This window comes from Oryzias latipes, chromosome 16, assembly GCF_002234675.1.
Source record: "Oryzias latipes chromosome 16, ASM223467v1".
NCBI classification, from domain to species: domain Eukaryota; kingdom Metazoa; phylum Chordata; class Actinopteri; order Beloniformes; family Adrianichthyidae; genus Oryzias; species Oryzias latipes.
In genome coordinates this window covers 31,798,450-31,820,507 of record NC_019874.2, presented here as the reverse complement: position 1 = coordinate 31,820,507, position 22,058 = coordinate 31,798,450, and the positions used below count along the sequence as shown (strand labels likewise).

At 46.7% G+C, this 22,058-nt stretch overlaps 2 protein-coding genes across 10 annotated transcripts in view; both read right to left on the bottom strand.

Annotated features, from left to right (window-relative positions):
* Positions 1 to 12,972, bottom strand: part of adam15 (ADAM metallopeptidase domain 15) — a 22,933-nt gene extending 9,961 nt beyond the window's left edge. For 5 of the 7 annotated variants that reach the window (XM_023964483.1, XM_020710520.2, XM_023964484.1 and 2 more), the window contains exons 1-7: positions 12,436 to 12,734; positions 12,173 to 12,250; positions 8,219 to 8,310; positions 3,680 to 3,756; positions 3,530 to 3,608; positions 3,390 to 3,466; positions 597 to 825 (exon numbers count right to left, since the gene is read on the bottom strand). In XM_023964483.1, the coding sequence (XP_023820251.1) occupies positions 597 to 825; positions 3,390 to 3,466; positions 3,530 to 3,608; positions 3,680 to 3,756; positions 8,219 to 8,310; positions 12,173 to 12,250; positions 12,436 to 12,703 (900 nt within the window). In that variant the 5' untranslated portion in view covers positions 12,704 to 12,734. Of the gene's footprint in view, positions 1 to 596; positions 826 to 3,389; positions 3,467 to 3,529; positions 3,609 to 3,679; positions 3,757 to 8,218; positions 8,311 to 10,842; positions 11,482 to 12,172; positions 12,251 to 12,435; positions 12,735 to 12,882 lie in introns of those variants that run through there. The other 2 variants (XM_023964487.1, XM_023964486.1) reach the window with 2 other exon arrangements.
* Positions 12,847 to 22,058, bottom strand: part of dcst1 (DC-STAMP domain containing 1) — a 17,500-nt gene continuing 8,288 nt past the window's right edge. For 2 of the 3 annotated variants that reach the window (XM_020710526.1, XM_020710530.1), the window contains exons 4-15: positions 19,752 to 19,891; positions 18,796 to 18,967; positions 18,558 to 18,701; positions 17,805 to 17,926; positions 17,578 to 17,735; positions 17,400 to 17,499; positions 17,239 to 17,328; positions 15,536 to 15,662; positions 15,336 to 15,452; positions 14,421 to 14,563; positions 13,113 to 13,214; positions 12,847 to 12,999 (exon numbers count right to left, since the gene is read on the bottom strand). In XM_020710526.1, coding sequence (XP_020566185.1) covers positions 12,904 to 12,999; positions 13,113 to 13,214; positions 14,421 to 14,563; positions 15,336 to 15,452; positions 15,536 to 15,662; positions 17,239 to 17,328; positions 17,400 to 17,499; positions 17,578 to 17,735; positions 17,805 to 17,926; positions 18,558 to 18,701; positions 18,796 to 18,967; positions 19,752 to 19,891 — 1,511 coding nt within the window. In that variant the 3' untranslated portion in view covers positions 12,847 to 12,903. The remainder of the gene's footprint in view (positions 13,000 to 13,112; positions 13,215 to 14,420; positions 14,564 to 15,335; positions 15,453 to 15,535; positions 15,663 to 17,238; positions 17,329 to 17,399; positions 17,500 to 17,577; positions 17,736 to 17,804; positions 17,927 to 18,557; positions 18,702 to 18,795; positions 18,968 to 19,751; positions 19,892 to 22,058) is intronic. The other variant, XM_020710527.1, reaches the window with a different exon arrangement.

The window sequence follows — 22,058 nt, the reverse complement described above, 5'->3', positions numbered from 1 at the left end:
CAGGTCCTCCTCCATGTTGGTTTTGAACTATCTGCTGATCACATCATCACGCCACGGGCCAAAGCCGAGTGTTTGATTGGTTGACGCGACGCCTTTTCTTCGCCAAAGTTCAGATATTTGAACTTGCGCAGCAAAAGGTTCATGATTCTCTGATTTTGTCAAAAATCATAACTGTTTGCTGTGCAGCCTGAAACCACACAGACAACCACACTGGACCCCCCCCCCCGATCACCCCACCAGACGCTCAAAACGCGCCGCAGGGCCTCTGATCGTTCTGCACAGTGACTTAACGTTGAAACTGGACGCTCGTGCCGCGTAAATCACGTTTGGGGTTAACGCAGCTTTACGTTTTAGAGCATCTATAAGATCCTCCCAATGAGCTCCCATAATGCAACAGTTCCTCTAATAATCTCATTTGCAGCCTTTGAAGTCCAGAACAAACCACACTGGTCTAAGTCCAGAACCTTGAGGAACACCAGAACTGGTGCTGGTATGTTCGTAGAACGTTAAAGAACCAGAGAAAGCTCGTTAACCTTCTCTGTTCTGCAGTCTTTAGGTCATAAGAATGTTGTGTTTCTGAGTGAAGTCTGTCTCACCCGCCGTGTGTGTGGGGGGGTGTGGATGGGGGGGCCAGCAGTGTGAGATACGCCACAAACTCTGGAGCTGGAGGTCTCCAGGAGGTCGGTGGAGAAAAGCAGGTGGACCTCCCCTTCATCGCCTCCTGCACCACTTCCGCTTCCCTCCTCCTTTCCTTTGTCCCCCTGCAGGCGGAGGTCCTGAGGCTCCACCTCAAAGCTCAGGGAGGAGTTCAGAGCGATGACTCCCCTGGAGGAGAAGTCACACAAGAAGATGAGTTTGGATATTCGCCTCCATCTGCACGCTGACAGCGTTTTGGTGGATTCTCAGGTTCCCTGGAGGTTCTGTTGTTTGGTCTGAACTAGACTTTTACACCTGCAGAACCATGAGGACCATCAGAGGAAACCAGCTCTGGATCAAACCAGGATTTAGGGGAGCTTCTGTCAGTTCTTTACTCCAGACCTGAGGGAAAGGATTCCCATCTGCAGAGGCTGAACTGTATCTCCACGTCCAGAGCTGTAACTGGTTTATGGAACTTTATGGTAACTTCACTCTTCAGAGTTGATCTTTTAGATCTCTGGAAACTAAAGCCAAGCTAAGTGATAAAAGCAGTTCAGTAAAACGTTTCTGCACGTGAATTTGATTTGAGCCGTGTTTGTACTGAGGTGAATGTTTCCATTTAACATCCAACAGATGCACAAGACTTGTGTTTTTTAACACCAAACACAGAGGCCACTGGAACGCGCCGTTAGATGTTTTCACATCAGTCACATGCACACGTAAAGGGGGGTTCTGTACAGGTTCTGAGGGTTTTTGGGCTGTCCGGTCCGTGGAGAGAGGAGCGGCGGCATCTTAAGGCGAGGCTCGTACGGCCACCTTAAGGGAAGCCATTAAAATGGAACGTCCCATTGTTGTGAGTGTGGTAAGTGTATCAGGAAGTACTTGTAAGGATTTCGTCCTTCCACCACACCCTAGTGGTAAGGTGTGAGTACTGGAGCACCAATGCTGCACACACACGTGATGCGTAAGGACGTCCACACAAACTACCTTCTGATAGGTTCATTCGTCATTTCTAACAGTGGACCTTCAGCAGAGTTGGTCCCTTTGGAAGGATCTTTCAGATTTGATGATTTCTGCTTTAGGCTTTTCTCATCTGGAGGAGCGGCCCTCAGACGATGTTCGCATGGAACACAGGTTCCTCTCAGAGAGGAGGGGGTTCCTCCCTCCTGAGCCCGTGAGGGGCGGAGGCCTCGTGTGCAAACGTCTAAAAGATCTCCAAGAAGCTCTAAACCGTAAAAAAAACAACCACTGAGCCGAGAATCTCTGCCAAACTCTTGGATTTAGACGCGATTTTCTCATATTTATGGCATATTTATGTCTCGTTCTAGAAATAGACGTCTAAGTTTGAGAAAGGCTGAAATCTAAAGCGTGACCGGCTTGGTTCACAGCCACAGCACCGAATCCAATAATCTCTCAGGGTCACAGGTTGCTCCACATGAATGGGATCAACTGGATCTGCAGAGGAACATTGAAATCGCTCGTGTCATTAGCCTGAAAACCGCTCAGAACCTGTAAACCCTGAACTCTGGACCTGAGCGAGGGCTTCCAGGTCGGCTCCTGACACTGAGGAGGCTGGTTTCTGAAACGCAGCGGTTCCACAGCTGTCAGCAGATGGTAGGAAACGATGACTCAGAACGCATCCGTCGTCTGATTCGGCCCACTGGCTTCAAACTGCAGGCTTGACTGAAAGACGCAACAACAGAGTCTGTATATGAAGTGACTTAAAGGTTCTTCTGTGATCAAACACGGTTTGATCACAGAAGAACCTATAAGTCAGTTCACTGAAAGACGTTTGCTGTGTTCAGGCCTTCTGTCAGAAACAGAATCTGAATCTTGGTCTAAATATTCTCTTCACATCCCAACATAATGTTTCACTGCAGCAGAGGGATTCGGACCGTAAACCCTGGATGTTTGCGGCTTCCTTCAGCTCTTCAGGCCTCGTTCAGCTTCTATGCCACGTTCCTGAACTGAAGCAGAGTTTGGGATTCAGCTGATTTATCTGCTAAAAAGAAGCTGAAGAATCAAAACCGCTCAGGATGCTTCTGAACAAATTCTGCACCAAGAGAACCAAGAAAAACATCGCATTACCTGCTGAACAGTCATTTAGGAGCATAAATATAAAAACATTTAACCGCCGTAGTTGGAAATGACCTAAACAAGCTGTAAGAACAAACATGTTTACGAGAAAACACCAACTTTTTAAAATAAATGTCTAAAAGGGTCTGAGTATTTTGATAAAAAACTAAATAAATCAGAGCCTCCCACCCTAACCCCTACATAGTGCTCTATATATTGCGTTCTCCATGTTCTAGTGTGTCTGAATCTACAATTCTAAAATCCAGAGCCCTAGAAATTTCCCAGAAGTCTCTGAAAAACCAGAGTGCATCCATGCTCACCAGATCGGTGAATATAGACCACAATGCATTGCGTCTGAACAATTGTTGCCAAAAACATGTATTTAAATGTATTTTTTTGATAAACCATCAATGTTTTCATCTTCAGAAGACAGTGGATCATAAATAATCGTTGTTAAACGCTCATACTGATGAGATTTTAACTTTGTGAAGTCGATGACGTCATATCCGCCGTTGTCAGTGAGCGTGGCGTCCAAATGTTTTTAAACTTCAGGTCACTACAAACAGTAGAGCCACTATCTAGTTTTTTAGCAGTTAAGGGTTAGGGCGGGAATTCAGACACAGTACGGGGTCAGAGGTCAAGAGGACTGATGAGGGGTCAGGTGGGGGGGTACTGACCGTAGACCGGAACAGGTGCTCACAGCAACCCTGGACTGCGGGAAACCTCGCACGTTGCCGTGGTAATAGCAGTGAGTCTGCGGAGGACACATGATCAGCCACAGCTGGAAGAGGAGGGGCGCAGGCGTGCAGCGACTCACCACGGGGTCAGCGGGCACCGACACCCCGGTGCCGTTGGGGAGGTAGAGGAAGACGTTGGGGGGTTTGGGGAGCAGGCGACTGTGGAGCGAGAACACAGGTGAGGTCAGTGAAGGTCGCGGCTGCTTCACCTGCTGAGGAGGGAAACTCACTGGTTCTTCTGCAGGTCCAGCAGGAGGACGCGACCTCCGACCTCTAGCGCCCCCTGCAGCATGTCGGGGTGGCCGTCCTGGAAGAGAGCAGGAGTACAGGGTCAACGGGGCAGAACGCCGGTTCCACATGGAGTTCTGCTCTTCCTGATCCGGTATTGGATCCTGCAGGACTGATGTTCTCCTGACGTTCTGCACAAAGTCCTTCACCGAAGGACCTGATGCTTTTCTCACTGTTTCTGTCTGACTGCATCTGTGAGCAAAGATTTCACCCCCTCCTCCCCCTCCCCCCTCCAATGATGATGACATCACAGCGGGAGAAACCATCAAAAAAACGAAAGAGGTCAGAAAGAAAATAATTTTTCAAAATCCATTAACAAAACGAAAACACACGTGTCGGGTATATCCAAGGCAACTTTAAAGTATTATGGGATGGCCACTGGACCTACGGCTTAGAAACTGAGAAATTTGTTGATTTTCACATTTTCCCACAGCATGGGAAAAAGACAACTTTATCAAATTTCACACACACACACACACACACACACACACCACCAAGTTAAGTCTATGACCACAACCAGTTTTGTTGACCTTTCACCTCCCGAAAAGATCTTGAATTTTCAAAAAAAATCTCCTTTGGCGCCTTCTACAGATGTAGACTCCTAGAGACTTGGATCTATCGCCTCCTAACTCCTCGAGCATCGTGGGACGCTCCTCTGGAAAAAGTGTTGCTCTGTAGTTTGTAGATTTTGAACGGCGTTAGAGGGGCGAGCTCTCAAAAGAGGCGTTTCCCAGTTGCTAAATGATAAATGGTTGGCTCACGCTTAACGATACAATATAACATACATTATAACCATGTGCCAAAGTGGTTCACAAAATCTCTGTTGCTAAGGAAATCCAAAAATGTACTTCTGCCCATTCTCCTCAAAACGACATCGACCTGTCTGTCTCGCTCAGGTGACAAGAACATCAAATAGTTGCTATGGCGATAAAACCAACATCAGAGTTTTTTTTCCCATTAATTAGTCACATGCACATCTGAGGGGGGGCAGGGGCAGAAGGGGAGAATGAGGGCATCTGTCTTTGCTGCCCACCCCCTTTGCCCCTTCCTCACTGAGGGCGGGGCAAAGGGGGTGGGCAGCAAAGCCATACGGCGCCTCTCCCAGCTTAAATTTCCTTTGTTCCCACAAATAAAAGGAACAAAATTAGAAAACAATCAGATTATTCACCATGAAACTTAGAAAACTTGTGACTTTTTTCATTTGTAGGTTATGTAGATGAATATATTGGTACCTTTTTTTTGCTTCCATGTAAAATACATTTTTCAAACACCGAATCTTCATGTTTAACTATTTTCTTTACATTTGTCGTCATTTTCTATTCGCTTGTTCTTTTCTTACACTTTTCTGAACATTTCTCAGTAAATTGTAGAAAAACCTACAGACTTAACGCCAAAAACCACAAAACCAGGAAATCTTAGAGATTAAAGACAGGAGAAAAATCTGTGAGGAGTCGTGTGGATGTTTACGTTCAGAGGAAAACTGAAGCTGTGTCTGTCACGTTCAACCCACCATCTAGTCAGAGTTTGAGGTTTGTTTACAGAAAAACAATATTTCCCTCATTTAAGCCTGATTTTCATTCCTGCTGGTGCTTTAAATTGTTGTTTTTAATTTGCAGTTTCTCTTTTCTTCTTGTTGTAAAGCACTTTGACCTCTTGATGGCGTCGTAAAGTTCTCTGTCAATAAAGTTTCATTCAGGATTTAAATGATTCCCGCCTGTCCTCACATCCGATGGACAGGAATCCAGTTCAGGAAGTCGGGTCACACCTCCGAGGCTCTGACTTCCTCCTCTCTGCTTTTTCTGGGTGTGGGCGGAGCTGAGTGCATCCGCCGTCCAATCAACGTGCCTTCCTGTCTGTTAACGGGGCGGTTCTTTGAAGAAGAGACACTTCCTGTCTGACTGTGTCTGGCTTTCTCCTCTGCAGGAGGAGAAGGAAGCAGGATGAGCCAACAGCAGAACTCCCAAAAGAAGTTGAAGGTTTGAAGGACGTCTTGGTTCTCCGGGTTCTTCTGCTAAAGCCCTCCCCTCAGGATTTCACAATGTTACGATCAAACGATGCCACCAATTCCAGCACCAAATTCTAGACACAACTTAGAAGATGTGGAAACAAAAGACTAAAGGCACAGTGTACACAATGATGACGTATTCAGAGGATTTAGGCGTTTAGTCCAGAGGATCTTCCTGAGTGAAACGCCCGTTCTCTAATATTTCTGTGAATTCCATCTCTGAATCAAAGAAAAATGGAAGTTCAAATGAAATATTAACCAAATAAAAGAATGAAAGCTAAGGGACCAACAGACATTTTTGGACCATAAGGCGTACCGTACCAGGTGACAGAGCGCAAACAAAACAGTCAGAAAATTAAATACGACTACCCAGAAGGCCTAGAGGGGCCAAGTGCCACACAACTGGCCAAAGGGGCTGATGGGAAGTAAGTTTTTCTGAGGAACTGTGTCGTTCTTCACATTCTCCTCTTTTAATAATCAACCTTTGATTATTGCAGAACACAGAAAGAACAAAACAACACTCCCGCCGTTTATTCCATTATGTTGAAGTACGCATCAGTACGCTGGGCTCCTGACTACACTACCCACAATGCTCCAACAGTCCATCAAAGGTTTTAGCACAAAGTCGTACTAAAACATTTGTGAATGTTGCAGGTCCAGGTCAGTAAACAGAAAAACGTCTCTGCTTCAGAATTTCTGAAAATGCATCCGGATCCTGGAGGTTCTGGTAAAGTCGGGTGGAGTTCAGAGTCTTCATCCTCCTCCTCCTCCTCATCAGAGGTCAGTGAGGAGCAGAAAGGCGGCGTGCTGGGTGTAAAACCCCCCCCGAGGCGTGTTTGTTTTCTCCACCCTCTGTACTTTGGAGGGGTCACACTATTGTGCAGCAGGGTGGGGGTGTTTGTTGGCTGAGTCATGTTAAACTGGGAGCTGGCTCTGTGGGTGGGGGTGGGGGGTGTTCAGCATAAAGAACCACAGACTGAAGCTTTGAGGATCCGCTGTAGCTTCTCCTTCCTGGATTTTCTGACTTCCAGCTCTATTCCCTCACAGATCCGAGCATCTCCACCCGTCTCTCCTGGTGTTCGGTTCTCTTGGGTTCGGTTCTCTTGGGTTCGGTTCTCCTGCTGAAGCTGCTTCATCTTCTCTACATTCTGGAGGTTTTGCTGCAGATTCTTCTGAAGAAATTCCTCCGTTTTATAGAATTGCTGACTCAGCCTCTTTCAGGATTATCTAATCCTAATCTTGAATGATTTACACCGCAGACACTTTCTCCCCCAGCAGCTCCGCTTCCTCTGGGCTGGGTGGGGTCACCGGGAGGAGGTGGGGGTTTTCAAAAAGGGAAATGATCTCAGAGTTTCTGTCAGCTGCACAGGAAGTCCTCCAACACCAGCGCTCCTGCAGGAAGCTCTGGTGAAAACCTTCCTCTTCCTTCCTCTGCGCCCCCCCTCGTCTGGCCGCCGCGCCTGACAGGAATGTGAGGCGGACCCCCCCACCTTAATGTCCGATAGGACCCAGCAGCCTGGCCTCTTTGTGATAACAGCTCCTGAAGGCTTCAAGTCCCTTTCTTTAGTTTCAGAAAAGATGAAAAATGTTTCTCATTTCCTGCTGAACCAGATTCCTTTAACTGCATCTAAAAAACCAATGGGAGTAAATAAATGGAGTTCTGCACCTGCTGCTTCAGCATCAGGCTGAGAGAAAACAGAAATGATGGGAAAAAGTCCCTCAGAGGACAAACTCCAGCATGAAAACACAAATCCACCCTGCTCTTGTGTTTGCTTCATGTTGATTCTGTTTTGATGGTTGAATACTTCAGGATCATAACAACAGTGATGCTTCATCGATAATAAAAAAACATTTCCATAATCAGATTTGACCAGCATCTGTTTATAGAATATTACTTAATGTTATAGAAAAAACGCCATGTTTTGTTCAGAAATGAAGTACAACCATCGACTGTTTCAGAGAACTGGATAGAAAATCGTTTATTCCGGTCTAAAAGAGACGGATCCTGCTCAGAAAACTGTGAACTAGACCTGATGACAGCAGCTGGAAACATCCCAGGACTGATGGTTTCCTGGCAGCTGCCGGGCGGTGATTGCACCGACAGCCGCCTCCCTTCCTGGAGCAAACATGTCTCCCAGCATCAGTCTGGATTTCTGAGCATCCCAGCTCTGTTCAGAGTAAATGATCTGCCGGGACAAGCAGCCTTCTTAAAGCATACCCCCCCCTTCCTACTCTGCCTCAGAGGAACCGGCGGTTCATCATCGGCTGACAAAGCGAGCGGCTGCCAGACGCCGCTCTGACGACTTCAACCTCATGTGATCACAGATCCAGGAGCCGTCGCTGCTGAAGCCTTCCGGTTTCCCTCTGGGGCCCCCTGTTGGTTGGGGGGCCCCTGCATTGGCCTGGGCAGCATGAAGCCAGGCCCCTTTGGCCGGTATGAGTGTTTCAAAGCGCTGAAGCAGTGTTGACCTCTGACCTGCAGAGCCTGAGCCAGGCTGCGTCTCCGTCCGTCCACCAGGATGAAGGGGCGGGTCTTCGCCAGCAGGGGGCGCCGCCGTCTGTCCGCGCCTGAGGAAACAGGGGCAGTGAGCTGCCGGTTCCACTGGTAGAACGTGGATGACACCAGAACTTCATTCAGATGATCAACCCGTTTCTCAGGGACATCGCTTTTGGTGAAGTTTGCTTTTTCAAAAGTATTTCTTCATTTTTATTCAAGTAACCGTTAAACTTTAAACACATCCAGCCTAGATGTTTAATTTTTGAGGTAGTTCAGTCTTTATGTATGGAAGCAATTCTGTAGCATAATTCAAAATAAAAGTCAAAACCAGAAATGCTTTTTCATTTTCAAAATAAAGCTGCATCAAATGACTCAGAGCAATCCACCAAAATGCTTTTTCCTTTTCTTCTTTAACACTGCCTATTCTGTCACTTAATTAAAATGATACAGAAAATTGTATTTGACATTTCATTTTCAAAAAGGAGACGGCTTTGTGACGGTTGTGAACTTCTGATGATTGTCCACAGCTTTTCAGGACTACGTAGCAGCATTTCCACCTACGGATGCTCTGTCTTTGGACCGGCAGCCGCCTTCGCATAGCGCAGCGCGAAGCTCCGCGATCTGAAGCTCCCCATCCCCGAAGGCGGAAATGCTGCTACGATCTGAGAAACCATCATGAATTTGTGTTTCCAGAGGTGTCCAGAACAAAATAAAGACTGATGGAATTCCCACATATTTCCATCCAAGATGCTCAGAGTTCAGAGTTTTAAGTTCCTCCACAGCTAATGATTGCAGCCAGGAAAAAAGCACTGACCGCACGGATTTAAACAATTATGAGCCCTTAATAATAATCATAACTGTAATAAAGCACATCTAGAATATAGTCTCCTGCAGCTTCCTGCTGATTTTGCTGTTGGATGACAGCTGGAGAGCCATCAACAGCTGTAGCAGGTTTCACCATGCTAAATGTTTGCTGGTTGGACCAACACGCGCTCAGCGGGAAGCTTTTACGAACCGCGGTGCGTCCGGAGGAGGACCGCGGAAGGAAGGCGTAAATGCTGCTACGTAGTCCAGAGAAGCCGTGGACAATCAGCAGAAGTTGACAACCATCACAAAGCCGTCTCCTCTGCCGCTAACACACAGCTGCTGCTAGCATGAGTCTGTTAGCAGCCGGACACACAAAGACAGCAGTGACGTCATCGCCCCCCCTCCCCTCTGGAAATGCTAGGTGGAATTGAATAATGCGACAATGTTCACAGGCTGGATGTTAAAATGACAATGCAATCCCCTCTTTGCATTTTCATTTTAATTATGACACAGAATAAGCTGTTTTAAATAGAAATGAAAAAGCATTTTGAAATATTGATTTTTCCTCTGAATTTTGAGTCATTTGATGCAGCTACATTTAGAAAATGAAAAGCATTTCAGTTATTTTAATTGTCAAATGTCAAGGGGTGTGAATTCGGACACAAAAGCAGGACGGCAGAAGTTCAAATCAAAAGGATATTTTAATCCAAGGAAGGCTTCTTAAGCTCGTAGAGACCGAGGTCAAACAAGTACAACGATCCGGTGACAAGTGAAATCAAAACAGGAGCTTATATACACACACATAAATGAAAACAGGTGGGTAAACAGGTGCCGGTGAAGACCGGGGTAAGTTACCTAAAGAACCAACAGAAGACAGAACATGAGTTAACAAAATAAAAGCCCGAACCCGGAAGTGAGACAAAGATGAACCGCCCTGGCCCCGGCTCCTGACATCAAATTAGACATTTCTAAATGAATTTTGCTACACATTTAGCAGAGAACTTTTTGATAGTGAAATGTCAAAAACCATTTTCATTATTATTTTAATTAAGTGACAGAATAAGCGATGTTGAGGAAGAAAATGAAAAAGCGATCAGCGGATTACTTTTCTTTTTGAGTCAAAAATTGCAGTTTCATTTTGAAAATGAAAAAGCATTTCAGGTTTTGACTTTTATTTTGAATTATGCTACAGAATTGCTTCCATACTTATGAGCCTACAAACACGTTGTTGATCAGGCCTACATTAATGCTGATGCTGTATCCATTGGCCTGGATTTATCTTTTTTTTTTTTACATGACACGACTTTAATGGTAATCTGAGCTTCTTTCTACATTTTCTTGAATCTTTGAAGATTCCTGCAGCTTTTTACTTAAGCCATTCCAGAGTTTAGTGCCACACACAGAAACTGTTCTTTGTGATTCTTGTCCGGTTGATCTTAAAGTTCAGAGAAAATGTGTTAAACCTGAGGAGGAAATGACGATTGAAAGGTGTTTTTTCAGATTAAAACGCAAAAACGTACAGCATCACCTGTGCTCAGAGTAACTTTGATGTTTACCTGAAGCTCAGCGGGTCATGAAGGTCTCATGACTTTCACTGGATTTACTTCATTTGAGGATAAACTCGTTAAAAATGAATCCTGTATGCACGATAATAATAATGACAGTTGTTGTATCTAAATAAAAATGTGTCGTTTTTTACAATCATTTAACAGTAAACAGATACAATAGTTGCATCGTGAAGTTCATGTTTTCCCGGGTTCCTTAAATCTTTTTTCTTCATTTTTAAATCCCGTTACCTGCCGCCGCAGTGGTGAGACCGTCGGTACCGTCCGGAGCGGACACGCGCCGGTCCTGCGCTGCATTCAGGGACCGACAGGCCGTGAAGGCAGCACGGCCGCTGAGCAGCAGCAGCGGCAGCAGCAGCGGCGGCAGCCCGGCGGAGCTCCTCATCTTCTCTGCGCCACCGACCACCGGCAACAGGTAGCTGCCGCACGCGCGCGTGCGTGTGAGGCGGTCCCTTCCGGCTCCCGTTACCTCGCCGTGAGGGAACACCGGGGCAGCCTCCACCGGAACTCCATAGCGCCTCCCTCACCGGACAAACTGCCTTCAAGCAAAATCGCGAGTCGGGACCGCTGCCAAGCCGGACGGGAGCTGGACTCACTGACCGCTAATCGGTTCTAGAAATGCGGCGGGAAGCTCGTGCCGGGAAACACCGGTCAGAACCCGGAGGACCGGTGTGGTTCTGCGCTGGTCCTGTCTGGACACTGCCGGACCCCGTTAGTCCAGTCTTGGGGCGCTGAAAGTAAGCCGTGAGGGGAACACCCGCATTTATAGGACTTCAGGATGACGTCATCTTACCGACCGAAAGTGGCCGAGGCTAACCGAAGACGATTTCCCCGTGATTCCGGTTAGCTACCAAAATAAAAGCCTGGGAATTAGAAAAATCAGGATGTTCCTCTGAATAATAACCGTTTAATAACATCCTCAGATTCTGAGTAAAACCACAAACATGGTTTTTAAATCTATCACTCTTTCTTCAGAGAACTGAAGCTTTGCATTGCAACTATCTTTATCTCTATTTTGTTTTATTTCCACAAAACATATTTGATGTTTGGGGGATGAAAGGAAACAGAAGAATTTATATGAACGAAAATACTCAAAGATGAGCTAAAAAAAACAATCTCTAGGTTACATACCAATGATAATATCTTTATTTGTTCAAACTGAACTTAAAGGTTAAAATAATCTGTAAATGACGAGAATCCCCAAACCTCCTGAAAACAACTGAAGCAATGAATAAAACACAGACTAAACTAAACTACATGATGGCAATCAATAATGCTGAATTAATCAATAAGCATCTGAGTATTTATCAAATATGAACAGGTGAACAGATGCTGAACGATGTGAAAACGAGCATTGTATTGCTAAATGAAGCTTCTGAGGGAACATTGCAGACACACGGGCTCAGGCGTGTTTCCTGTGAATCAGCTGTTCACAGCAGGAAAGCCGGTGGGGTTCAGGCAGCAGGACGCGTGCTGCTTTCAGGAGGATTAGCGGTGTGTGGCGCCTGAATGAAGCGAGCGCTGCACGTGAGCTGCACAGGATTAGCTGCTGCTTGCTCACCTGTGCATCGGGCTAATCGGATGGAGATCGCAGGCCTGGGGGGGGGGATCAACCGTTGCTTCATCAACAGCTGACAGACTATTTTCAAACACAGAGAGAAAATGTTGCTGTAAACTCAAAGCAGCGTCACACAAACAGATTACACCGATACAGCAGTTGTGGTTTGTTATGCTGTCCATTCTTCTTCTGACGAAAGAGCACTGGATGCTCCATTTAAAGGTTATTCTATAAACTCTCCTCTCATCATTTCTGCTTTTTCTTACCAGAAATTGCTCCTCTTTCAGCAGCAAACCTTGGTTTCTGCTTCCACCTCTGTGTCCTGGAGCCGTCAGCTTCCATTAGTTCACCTGAAGAGAGGATTCCACCGTTGTCATGAGGAACCAGGCTGTTAGGATGAGGTTCTTGGTGTTGGTCTTCATGCAGGGATTCTAATGAAATACTGTGGATCTGTGGTTTGATGTTAGGTCTACAACAAATTTTGTTCTTCAAGAGATCGTTCATGTAAAAAATTCTTCCTTTTAGATTTTTCATCTCTCTGAATCTAAAATCCCAGCAGCTTCATCTGAAGCGTTGATGTCGCGGCTGAAAAATCCTTTTAGCATCCCTTTATTTTGGTTTTGGTTTTATATCAGTTTGGACAGTTCTGGAGGAAAGAAACAGAACCAGAACCGCAGTCGTAGTGTCAGATTTTAATGCCATCAGGCGGCTACCAGCCGCTCGTTTCCCGCTCTTCAGCTGCCGGCGTAGTGCGTTTGTTCAGCGTGACTCGCTCTCTGATTGTGGTGAAGGCAAAAACAGCGCCCCCACCTGGTCAGCCGCTGAAACACCTGCGGACAGAAGAAGGGTTGATGGGTGAGATCTGTGGAGGATACGGACCTCAAACCATGTCCAGGTGGAGCCCCAAGCGGACAAAAAGTCAAGAAAATCTGGGAAGGCTCACCGTCCGGCTGTGTCCCGGTCCAGCGGCGTGCGTCCTCTCAGTCGACAGCGTTCGTCTGTGCAGCTGCAGGTTGTAGAGGAACAGCACCCTCTTCTGCTCCCTCTGACAGACACAGCAGTTAGATGGAGCGGTTTACTGCGACTCTAGGACTCACACACAATCCCACCTCCAGCCAAACCTCTCTGTTACCATGGCAACCACTATATCATCCTGCCCAAAACATGTTTAGCCTGAAAGTTAAGAAGCGTTAGACCTGCAGAGCGCGGCTGTTCACAGACACACGTGAACATCCAAACACTGATTTTCACTCACAGCTCCTTCAGAGAGAAAGGCGGAGCTAAACGCCACGTTTGTGGTCATAGATGAAAAATGCGGTCAAATTGCTGCAGGCCGTTCTGTAAACGCTGACGCTAAACGCTGTAGCTTCACCCCCCCTCGTTCAACACCTCCCCCTCTGCCCACCTTTAAGCCCATCAGCTCAGTTGTCATAAAACTCTGAATAATCTGCTTTCAGGTTTACTGCAGCTCAGCTTCAGGCATATAGTGTGAGTGTTTTCATTCTTAGGAGGAAGTGACATCACAGTCCTGGAATCACTGCTGTACCCCCCCCCCCCCCGTCTCCAGAAGTGCTGGAGTTTTTGTTCATGCAGACCTTCTTATTTCATCCTGGAAATCCTGCTCTCTGGGTGAGGATGTTAAGATAACCTGAGCGATGTGAAAGCTTTCTGTTCACGACATGCATGAAACCACAGCTGCTGGGCTTTAGGAGCATCTGACAAAAACTGGAAGTATTGCTCTTCACAACCTGTCAGCCTAAAGTAGCCCCTCCCTCCCTGGGGGGGGGGGGGGGGGGGGGGGCTGAGTGTCAATGTCATCATCAGAACTGCAAACAGAAGCTCTTGAATCCAGTAAACATCTGTGAGCAAATCTTTCCTCTCCAGCTTTAAAGTTTTAAATCAAACAGTCTGTAACTTTAAGTTGATGTTCAAAAAGCTGCAGAGAGTTTGGACCAAAGATGAAAACGTCTTTTTGTTTAAATCTGTTTGGATTCAGAAATGAAAAATAACTGTTTTCTTAGTTTGGAGACTAAAAACTGAAAATACATTTTAAGGATATTACTAAACAAGTATGAATGTGTCCTAAGCAGATCAACTGAATTCAAAGCCGTTGCGACTGACGCCGTTGACCGTTTGTTTTCATCGTTTGGGAACCTGTGGCCCAAAATAAGGATGAGGGCGGAGTCAGGCGAGGTTTCACGTCAGCGAATCAGGAAGAGGACAGTACTGAAGGGGGAGGACAGGTTTGTACCTTTGGGTGGTAAAAGGCTGCGATCGCTCGCCGCAGGCGGTTGGTGTAAACCTGCAGGCAGGTGAACAGCGCCGCCAAAAGGACACAACCGGCACAGCTCAAGTACACTTCAGCAGACAGGGGGGAGTGGGGGGCCATGCAGGCTGCAGGGGGGGCAAAAAAAGGTGAGAGACATGTGACTTCAGACAGCAGCGGTGAAAACGGCGATCGCAGCTGAAGATCTGACAGGTTCTGAGCAGCTGGTCAGCTTCACTTCTGCACCTCCTGAGGTTCTAGTGGGTTCTAGCTGAACAGTATAAACTGGCTTTCCTCCACAGACATTCAGATAATCGTCTCCTCTGGACTCTGAATGACAAAATAGAAGACTGTGGTTTGCTCCGCCCACCTCCCCGACCTCCCAAAAGGACAACTGGGTGGGTCAAGTTGACCCACCTGCCAATCACAAACAATCAAAGGCCCTAAAATGCTCACGTTTGTGCTGAAAATGAACCAAAACAGCTGAATTACCTTTTAGTTTGACCCCTAGTGTCACCATGAAAAAGACAAAAATTATAACCTAAAACATTAACAACCTAAAAGCTTTATTTATCATGAGAGTCAATGGCTCCCTACTGTAACCTGCCTCCAGTGGCCTTCAGAGGAACTGCAGCGCTTCCTGGTTTACCTGGTTCTGAACAGACTTCAGACTTCAGAACCACTGAAGAAGTTCCAGACCTGGATTTACTTTGACAGTTTAGGATAGATGTGGATTTTCAGAATTAAACAAGATTTTAATCTTCTGTTTAAATCAAATTGTTGCAAGTTATCACAACCAAACATTGAAGGAGGCCCAGGTTTCTGAACCATACTCAGAGGCTGCCTTAAGCCCCCTCCCTTCCAGGAGGTGCCATGTGACCTCTGGGACCTTTGACCCACCTTGGTTGTCAGTCTGAATGTTCAGGTTGGATGAACTGTTGAAGGCGGAGATTGTTGTCCTCAGAAGGCGGGCTATCATGGAGTCTCCGCCCACTCTGATGTCCACCTGGTGATGACCTGCAGAGAGTGGGCGGAGTTATAGATTAAGGAGGATCCAAAACTGCGTTTAGTGTGTGCGTGGAACGTGTGTGTGTGTTTACTGATCAGGTTAAACTGGGTGACGGTGTGTCTGCTGACGATGTCCATGACGTGGAAAAGAGCAAAGTCAAAGGAGAGCAGGATGAAGACCAGCAGGGTCAGGGACGCCACCTGGAAGGCTCCCGCCATCTGCAAACGGGCGACACAAACGTTTTCAGGCGAGGCCTTTGCTGTCCCGCTGTGAGAGACGTGGGCATGAAATGAATGTCATCAACGCCTGCTTTAGTTTCATACATCGATGGTCGTGGGAGGAACAAATCTCTTCGTCTTAGGAGAAAACGCCATGTTTGTGGTTCTGACCTAATGTCCGGGTCACAGACGGTAAACGCAGCCGCGAGGGTCTCATGGTCATTGCAGGAATGAAGCACTGATGCTGGCAGAAGAGGCACTGCATCAGGCAGCAGTGGATGCAGTTTATTTTTTCACTGATAGACTGGATGCAGCTTCTGGATATCACCAGAACTTTACAAACATCCAGTGTTCTTTAAATTACCGTAACACTTTAGCCCTTCAGGAAATTCATGTAATTTCATCAGATTCTGAATTAATTCCACTATTTGCGTAAATGGTTCAGGATTTACGGTGCATCAAAGAGCGTGTGTTATTGAGGCGTCTCCTGCGATAGCGACGGTCTTGTCCTACCTTCAACCGGGCTCGGAAACGCCTATTCAAGCGACCACTTCCAGCATTAAGGCTACGGCCGTGTCCCAATTCCCACCCGGACCCCTAACAACTAGAAAACTATATAGTGGGACTTTGAAGTGCCCTAAATTTAAAAGAATCTTAAAAAAGCCATTTGGACGCCACGCTCACTACTTTTTTTTTTTTTAACGGCGGATATGACGTCATTGATTTCACACAGTTAAAATCTAATTAATATGAGCATTCTGAGACGATTATTTATGATCCACTGTCTTCTGAAGATTAAAACGTTGATGATTTATTAAAAAAATACATTTAAATTCCTTTTTTTGGGTAAAAATTGCTCTGACGCAATGCATTGTGGTCTATATTCGCCGATCTACTGAGCATGGATGCACACTGGTTTTTACCAGAGACTTCTGGGAAATTTCTGGGGCTCTATATTTGGGAATTGTAGATTCTACAGCACTAGAAAATGGAGAACGCACTATAGAAGAAAGTAGGACACAACCTATGAAAACACGCGATGCTACGCAAGTACGTTTTTCTGAACTATTGAGCGCGCCTTACAAAGTGAAACTGGTTGAACTTTGACCAATCAGTGACGAATGGGTAGCGTACTTTTCAAACCGTTTGAAAATTGATGATGAAGGAGAGACGGATGATTGATTCTATCTTTCAAATATGGGAATAGAGCTGTGACAGAAAAGGCCCAGAACAAGATTCACCAGATCTGCACCGCTTTGGCATCTCACACTAGTTGTGAGTACATGCGCTAGTATCGGGTAGCGACATTGCAGTGTGAACACCGTATGCTAAAAGCACGTTCTCGTGCCCGTGCTTCTGAACGCCCACCACATAGGTGGCATCAAAGGGTGAAAGCAGGAAGTGTTCTGATTGGCCTGCTTTCCTCTCCATCAAACCTCGGTGGGAACAGGGGGAAAACTTTCTCGTTATTCCTAAACTCAGAAAACAAAAGTTGACTTTTCTCCCTCAAAGTCAACTTCATGTTGACCTCTAACTGCTGATGAAAGCTGCATTAACCGAGCTGTTTTGAACGCACCACTTGTCCCAGCTCCTCCTGATGGATTCTTGGACTCACGGGGTCGATGAACTTCTCCGATTTTTTCAGAGGCAGCAGGAATGGCTTCCCCTAAATGCAGCACTGTAGTTAGACTCTTCATCACGATGGGCTGCAGTTACTGATGATGAGGAGGATCCTACAGCCTTCCTCCTGCGGGCGTCGACCCATCTGAAGTAGGAGGTGATGTAAACGTTGTCAAAACAAATGTCGCTCCTGTAACATCTGACGTAATCAAAGGCCCTGCAGAGAGAGAGGAACAGAGAAGAGGAAGACAACGTGGTGATGAAGGGCAGCTGAATATCTGAGTGGGAAACTTACTGGATGAAGATGGTGATGAAGGTGAGGGACAGCAGGATCTGCAGGACACTGAGGATCTGTGTAGTGGTCTTCATCAGTCCCAGGAAGGACTCTTTGATGGCCTGAGTGAAGTTCTGGTCCAGCTGAGCTCCATCCAGCAGGGACTGCTGCTGCTCCTCCTGCAGAAGGTCACGTTAGAACTCCACTGGGCCTCAGGACCAACGGCAGGAGGCGCACGGGCTTCTGACCTGAACCACCAGCTTGGTGCTGAACTCTCTGGACAGGAGGTCCACAGACACGTTGAGCTGATCGAACAGCTGACCAAAGTTTCCCTCCACAGGAATCTTGTCCCGGCACCACGGGGTCATGACTGCCGGCGAGAACGGAGAGGACGCCCGTCAGCTCTGACCTCCGTCTGCAGGACTTTCCTTCTGCGGTCGCGCGTTTCTCACGTGTCCTTCAACTCTTCTTTTGTTTCTATTCATAGAACTTCAGGTTTGTTTTTCTCAGCAGTTCTGGAGCCTGAACCTCATCATTTGTCTGAATATCACATGGACGTTCAAAGTGTTATTTTTTACGAAACAGTTTAGGGGTTCGAGGTTCCTTCACATTTCTGATTGAGGATGTAAAAAGAAAAAAGTCTGAATCTGAAGGAAATGATCCAAACAAACCAACAGAAATCTTTAGAGGAGACGCTGAAGGAGGAACACAGATGAACAGAAGAAGAAAGAAGGCCCCCCTGCTCTATAGCTTTAACCCTTTATAGTCTTTTTCTCAGACATAGTTTCTGCAGGAGTTCATCAGAAATTCACCTCAGAGTTGTGGGCGGGACAGTTGGCGTGGAGTGAGCTTGCCCTCATTTCCCATCATGCCTTTGATTACACTCTCTCCCACCAGTTTACAGCCGCACCATAACCCCAAGCTAACATTAGCGGTGCAACAAAAAATGGCGAGCAATATTGGAGCTACGACGTCTGGGAGGACCGGTGCAGTTGACTCGCCTTTCATGATGTCACACAGGAAGTGGAACTTCATGGAGACGCAGAGGATGTGGTTGATGACGGGGACGGGGATCACCGCCATGCACTCCTTCCACCTGCTGTCGAACCATCCGGCACATCGCTGCACGCCTTCATTCACCAGGCCTCACACACAGACACACACAAAAACACACACAGAACGTTGTTGGACAGTTTTTCTAGAACGGTGGTGTTTGTGATACAAATGGCTGGACCTTACTGTCGCACTGCATCTTGGTCCTGATGCTGAACTGTTCCTGTGTGCTGTTGGCGCCCCCGCCTGCTGGCGGCTTGAATCGCTCATATCCGTACTGAAGGACCATTTCGTCTCTGATGTTCTGGAACTTCTGGCTGATGCTCCTGGTTTCGGACTCAAACTCCACCTGATCGCCCTACAGCAGCAGCAGAAAGACGGACCTTTGCTTCCAACAACAGCATCGCCTGCGTCTTCGTATAGAGATCCACATCAGGAAGACCCGAGTGCACAGAAACGGACAGCTACTGAGGTGTTTTTAGAAAAAAACATACAGATTTAAAAATGTTCTGAAGTAGTAAAGAAACTCATAAATATAAGAACATGAACTTAAGAAAAAAACAATAAACCAATCAGACAGAACAGTTGGCTGATTTTCACGCAGAAAAGCCTGATTTGAAAGAAGGTCATCCTCAGTGTCTTTCTGCTCCAAATGCTGAGGGAAATCTAAAGTCTACAGGAAATAAACCAGCAAAACAGCAGAAAAACGAGAGTCAAATCAAGAAAAGAACAGACCGCTAAAAAGGTGTTAAGTGTTGAAAATATTAATGTATTTAGGTTAAGTTGAGGAAACTGCCTTTAAGATTAGAAAACTGTTCATAAACATCTTTATGCTAAGCTTAACATAGTGAAATTAGAAATACTGAAAGTGTTTTAATTGTTTCTAATTTTTCATTAAATTTCTTTCAAAGTTCTGTATTTCTGAAAAAGCTTCTTATAGAAAAAGTAAAACAACTTCAAAAATAACAGCTAAACTCAACGGTATTTTTAGCTCCAGCTTTGATAGTTTGGTTTTAAATATATTCACCTTATTTCTGTGAAATCAGCAAAAAGGCAAGTTAGAGAATAATGACACGTTTCTCTATAATTTTACATAATCATACTGCAGCATTTCATCCACATGAGGTTTTCATGAGACTGACCGTGAGCTCCTCCGTGACCAGGATGAATGGCCTGATGGCGTGTTTCCATAGCAACTTGCCGTTACGAACCTGTAGGTCCAGGTTGCAGCTCAGAGAAAACGCTGCCGCCTCAACGTTTTTCTGGATGTTTGAGATTGGGCCTGCAAGGCATGATGGGACATGATGTCATCACTTGATTTGATCCATGCTGAAGAAAGAGTTTTTAAGGTGTGATTGAGGCAGTTGAAGCCGTGAACAACAGTGACACCATGTGGTCAGTCATAACACCTGCAGGTCTGACTCCTGCAGTTGAAACTGAAGTCCTGCTTTCGCCTTTATACAGTTCAGAAATGTTTGGCTTTCAACAAAGATGGCTGTGGGAAAACGAGAAGTCAATGTGCTTCTTATCTCCTCAGTTGTTCTTTTTTCTATTTATTCATCTGTATTGACCGTCCACTTTGAAGAGAACTGTACCTGAATTTCATATTACCAGGTAAAATGGCAATAAAGGCTTTCTATTTCCCATTTTCACTGATCTGAAAATATTTTCCATCCTCAGGATATCAGCTCTGTGTTCATCCAAACATCCTGACAAAACACTGAGTAGTTAGGAATATGAAAGATCATAAAATACTTTTTTCTTTGTGTTTATTTGATTCTATTAAAGACATTTTGATAAGAATGAGGGTGCCGCGATTTAGCCTCAGCTTCAGCTGTTTTCAGGAAAGTCCCGCCCCTTTAACTGTCTCCACCAATAGTTCTTGGAGGCTTAATCACATGTCATCAGTCTGACCAATCAGAAGTGGTTAAAGTCTTCACTTCCTTGTTCTGATTCTGTTGATAAAGTCTCTCAGTTCCAACATAAATACCAGCTAAAGCTCTTCTTTATCGCTGTACCTTTCCACAGAATCCGGTGTCAGACTGGAACAAGTGAACAAAACCATGAAGCTCAGACAAGAGAGTCTGTCTGCCATCACTACATCTCCCATGATGCATTGGGTTAAAGTGACAGCGTCTCAGCGTAAAATGAGTCTGTTAAAAGTCTTAAACGGGGGGTCGGCCAAGATGGCGTCTCGGTAAGACACTCGCGCTGGGTGTCCTGTCGGCTGCGGGAGGGGTCGGGCATGCGGCGCTGGGGGTCGGCCGGCTGGGGGGGGGGTTGCTGCTTGGCGGCGGGGGTAGGGAGGGTAACCAGATGATTGTGAGTATGTGTGTGTGAGTGCATGGGTAGGACCGACCTGGGGGCTGGCTCGCTGGGACCCTCTGGGGCTTTCCCTCCCCATCACAGAGAGGGGAGGGCACTGAGAGGGTTGGGGAGGGGGGGTCAGATATTATGGCGGGGGGGGTGGTAGTGCGTAGGGTTTTAGGGGGGTGGCTGTGGCTGTGGGTGCGTGGCGATCCCTGGGTTGCTAAGGTCGCGGGCCTGGGCTGGCTTGCGGGGACGGGGCGCCGGTCGGGTGGTGGCCGGCTCTTGGGTTCCGGGGGCCCTGGCTTCGTCCCTGGCCTTTGTCTCGGTGTCCGGCGCCCGGTGGCCCCCATGGCTGCCGCCTGGTACGGCTAAGCGCTCCTGTCTTGTGGCCTGGGGGCCGGACACTGGGTTCGCTTGTGCCTCTGGGCATTGGGGGGGCCCCTGTAGGGGGGCCCTCTCTGTGCCTGGCTGGTGGGGTGGGCGGTCCCCTCCTCCTCCCCTCCCGGGCTGCCTGGGTCCGGATGCTGGGGGGGCTTCTGGCCTGGGGGGCTCTCCTCCCCTCTCCTGGTCTGGCTGGGTAGGATCTGGTTCCCCTTATGAACACACGGTTCACGTCGGCAGCATGCATGTATCACCACCCCCACGTGCACGTGCACACTGCCACACTGCTCCCTGTCTGCTTCATCCCTCCTCCTTACCTACAGTGTATTGATGGACAGTTTTTTTTTCTCGCTCATCTTAGTGTCAGATTTTCACCTTTGATGTAACATTCGTCTTTCCAGCAGATCTGGTATAATTGTTACAGCTTAAATTAATAACTTAGTCAAATCAGTGCTTGTATCCCCCACCTTTTCACCTTTTTTCCTTTTACTCTCTTCCACCCTCCCCTCACATTCTTCCCCTCTCCCTCCCCACACACACTAAATGTAACAAATAAATAAGACACTCGCGCTCGAGCTCCGCTTAAAAAGCCTTGTTAAAGCCAAAATTAAAAAGACTGTGACAACAACAACCGTATATTAATATCACCACCATGCCAAAACCCGAAAATAAACGGAAAGAGCAAGAAAGTCTGCCCACAAAAGGCTGTGTTGTAGACGCACACAACTATGCTAACCAAGCGGCTGCAACAGACTCAA